This window comes from Nematolebias whitei, unplaced genomic scaffold (genome assembly GCF_014905685.2).
Source record: "Nematolebias whitei isolate Nwh7 unplaced genomic scaffold, NemWhi1 Nwh_scaf_17094, whole genome shotgun sequence".
Classification (NCBI taxonomy): Eukaryota; Metazoa; Chordata; class Actinopteri; order Cyprinodontiformes; family Rivulidae; genus Nematolebias; species Nematolebias whitei.
Window position 1 is genome coordinate 1 of NW_023635639.1, and position 1,115 is coordinate 1,115.

Sequence of the window (1,115 nt, forward strand, 5' to 3'; positions counted from 1 at the left end):
CCAAAAGAGAAGTTGAGCAGAGAAGCCAGGTGAGGTGTGCAGGTACTGACGGCTTTCTGTCGCGTCTGTTTGGATCCAGAAAAACAAACTTTAAGGATCCTCATGTAGGTGTAAAGGATCACAGACACTGGAACGCAGACTGTCAGAAAAGTCATGACAAGCTCGTAGACATTATTAACTCTGGGCTCGGAACAGGCCAGTTTTATGATGGAGTGATTGTTGCAGTAAATGTCGTTAGTGATGTTCCCACAGAGCTGCAAAGATAAACTCAAAAAGGTTGTGACACTGACGGCTAAAAAAGGAGGCAACCATATGAGACATATCAGAAAAACAATTCTTCTTTGTGACATTATTGTTTTATATTGCAGAGGGTGACAGATAGCAACATATCTGTCATAAGACATCACAGCTAGGTTAGTAAATTCTACACTTGCATATGAATAAAGACAAAAGAGCTGCAGGAAACAAACAGGAGCAGAAACAGTGTGAACATCTGAGAGAACCTGGACCAGCAGGAATGGAAACAAGCTTGAACTTCCATACAGCTCATTTACAAACAAGCTGCACAGAAACATGTACATGGGTTCATGAAGACTCCTGTTCACACAGATGACCACGATCAGAACAACATTACAACCAATGATTAACACATAAATACTCATAACAATCATAAATATGCAGTATGTGCACGTACTGATATCTACGTAGGCACTCAGAGTGAAATATAAAACCTGTGAAGAATTTATTTTCATCCTTATTTTAGTTTGTAAATTAATCATGAAGACCTTCAACGGATGAATTAGTCACAAGTAAAACTGACATGATGACAAAAACCTCAAACGCAAAAATAGTTTCCAGCAAGTCATCAAAGTAAACCATCAACGCCACAATGGTGTCATGGCTAAAGTTTACAGTTAGGAGTAAGACAGCGTGTGAATCACACAAACTCCTACCTGAGCTCAGATCTGCTTCTTTTAAGGAGTCCAGTTTGAGAAACACCCACATCATCAGACCTCATGAGGTTTAATCACAACAGGACTCATCACAACTTTGAGATTTTCAATTCTGAAGGTAAAAAAATTCTCCACATTAGCTTTGGCCCAGACAAAACATAT

At 39.3% G+C, this 1,115-nt stretch overlaps 1 protein-coding gene across 1 annotated transcript; it reads right to left on the reverse strand.

Moving 5' to 3' along the window:
- Window positions 1-5: 5 nt before the first annotated feature.
- LOC119430023 (olfactory receptor 11A1-like) lies at window positions 6-779 on the reverse strand (the record flags this gene model as incomplete). Its single annotated transcript, XM_037697468.1, has 1 exon — window positions 6-779. A coding segment is annotated over exon 1 (774 nt), but the record flags the coding sequence as incomplete, so codon positions are not given.
- Between the last annotated feature and the right edge of the window lie 336 nt (window positions 780-1,115).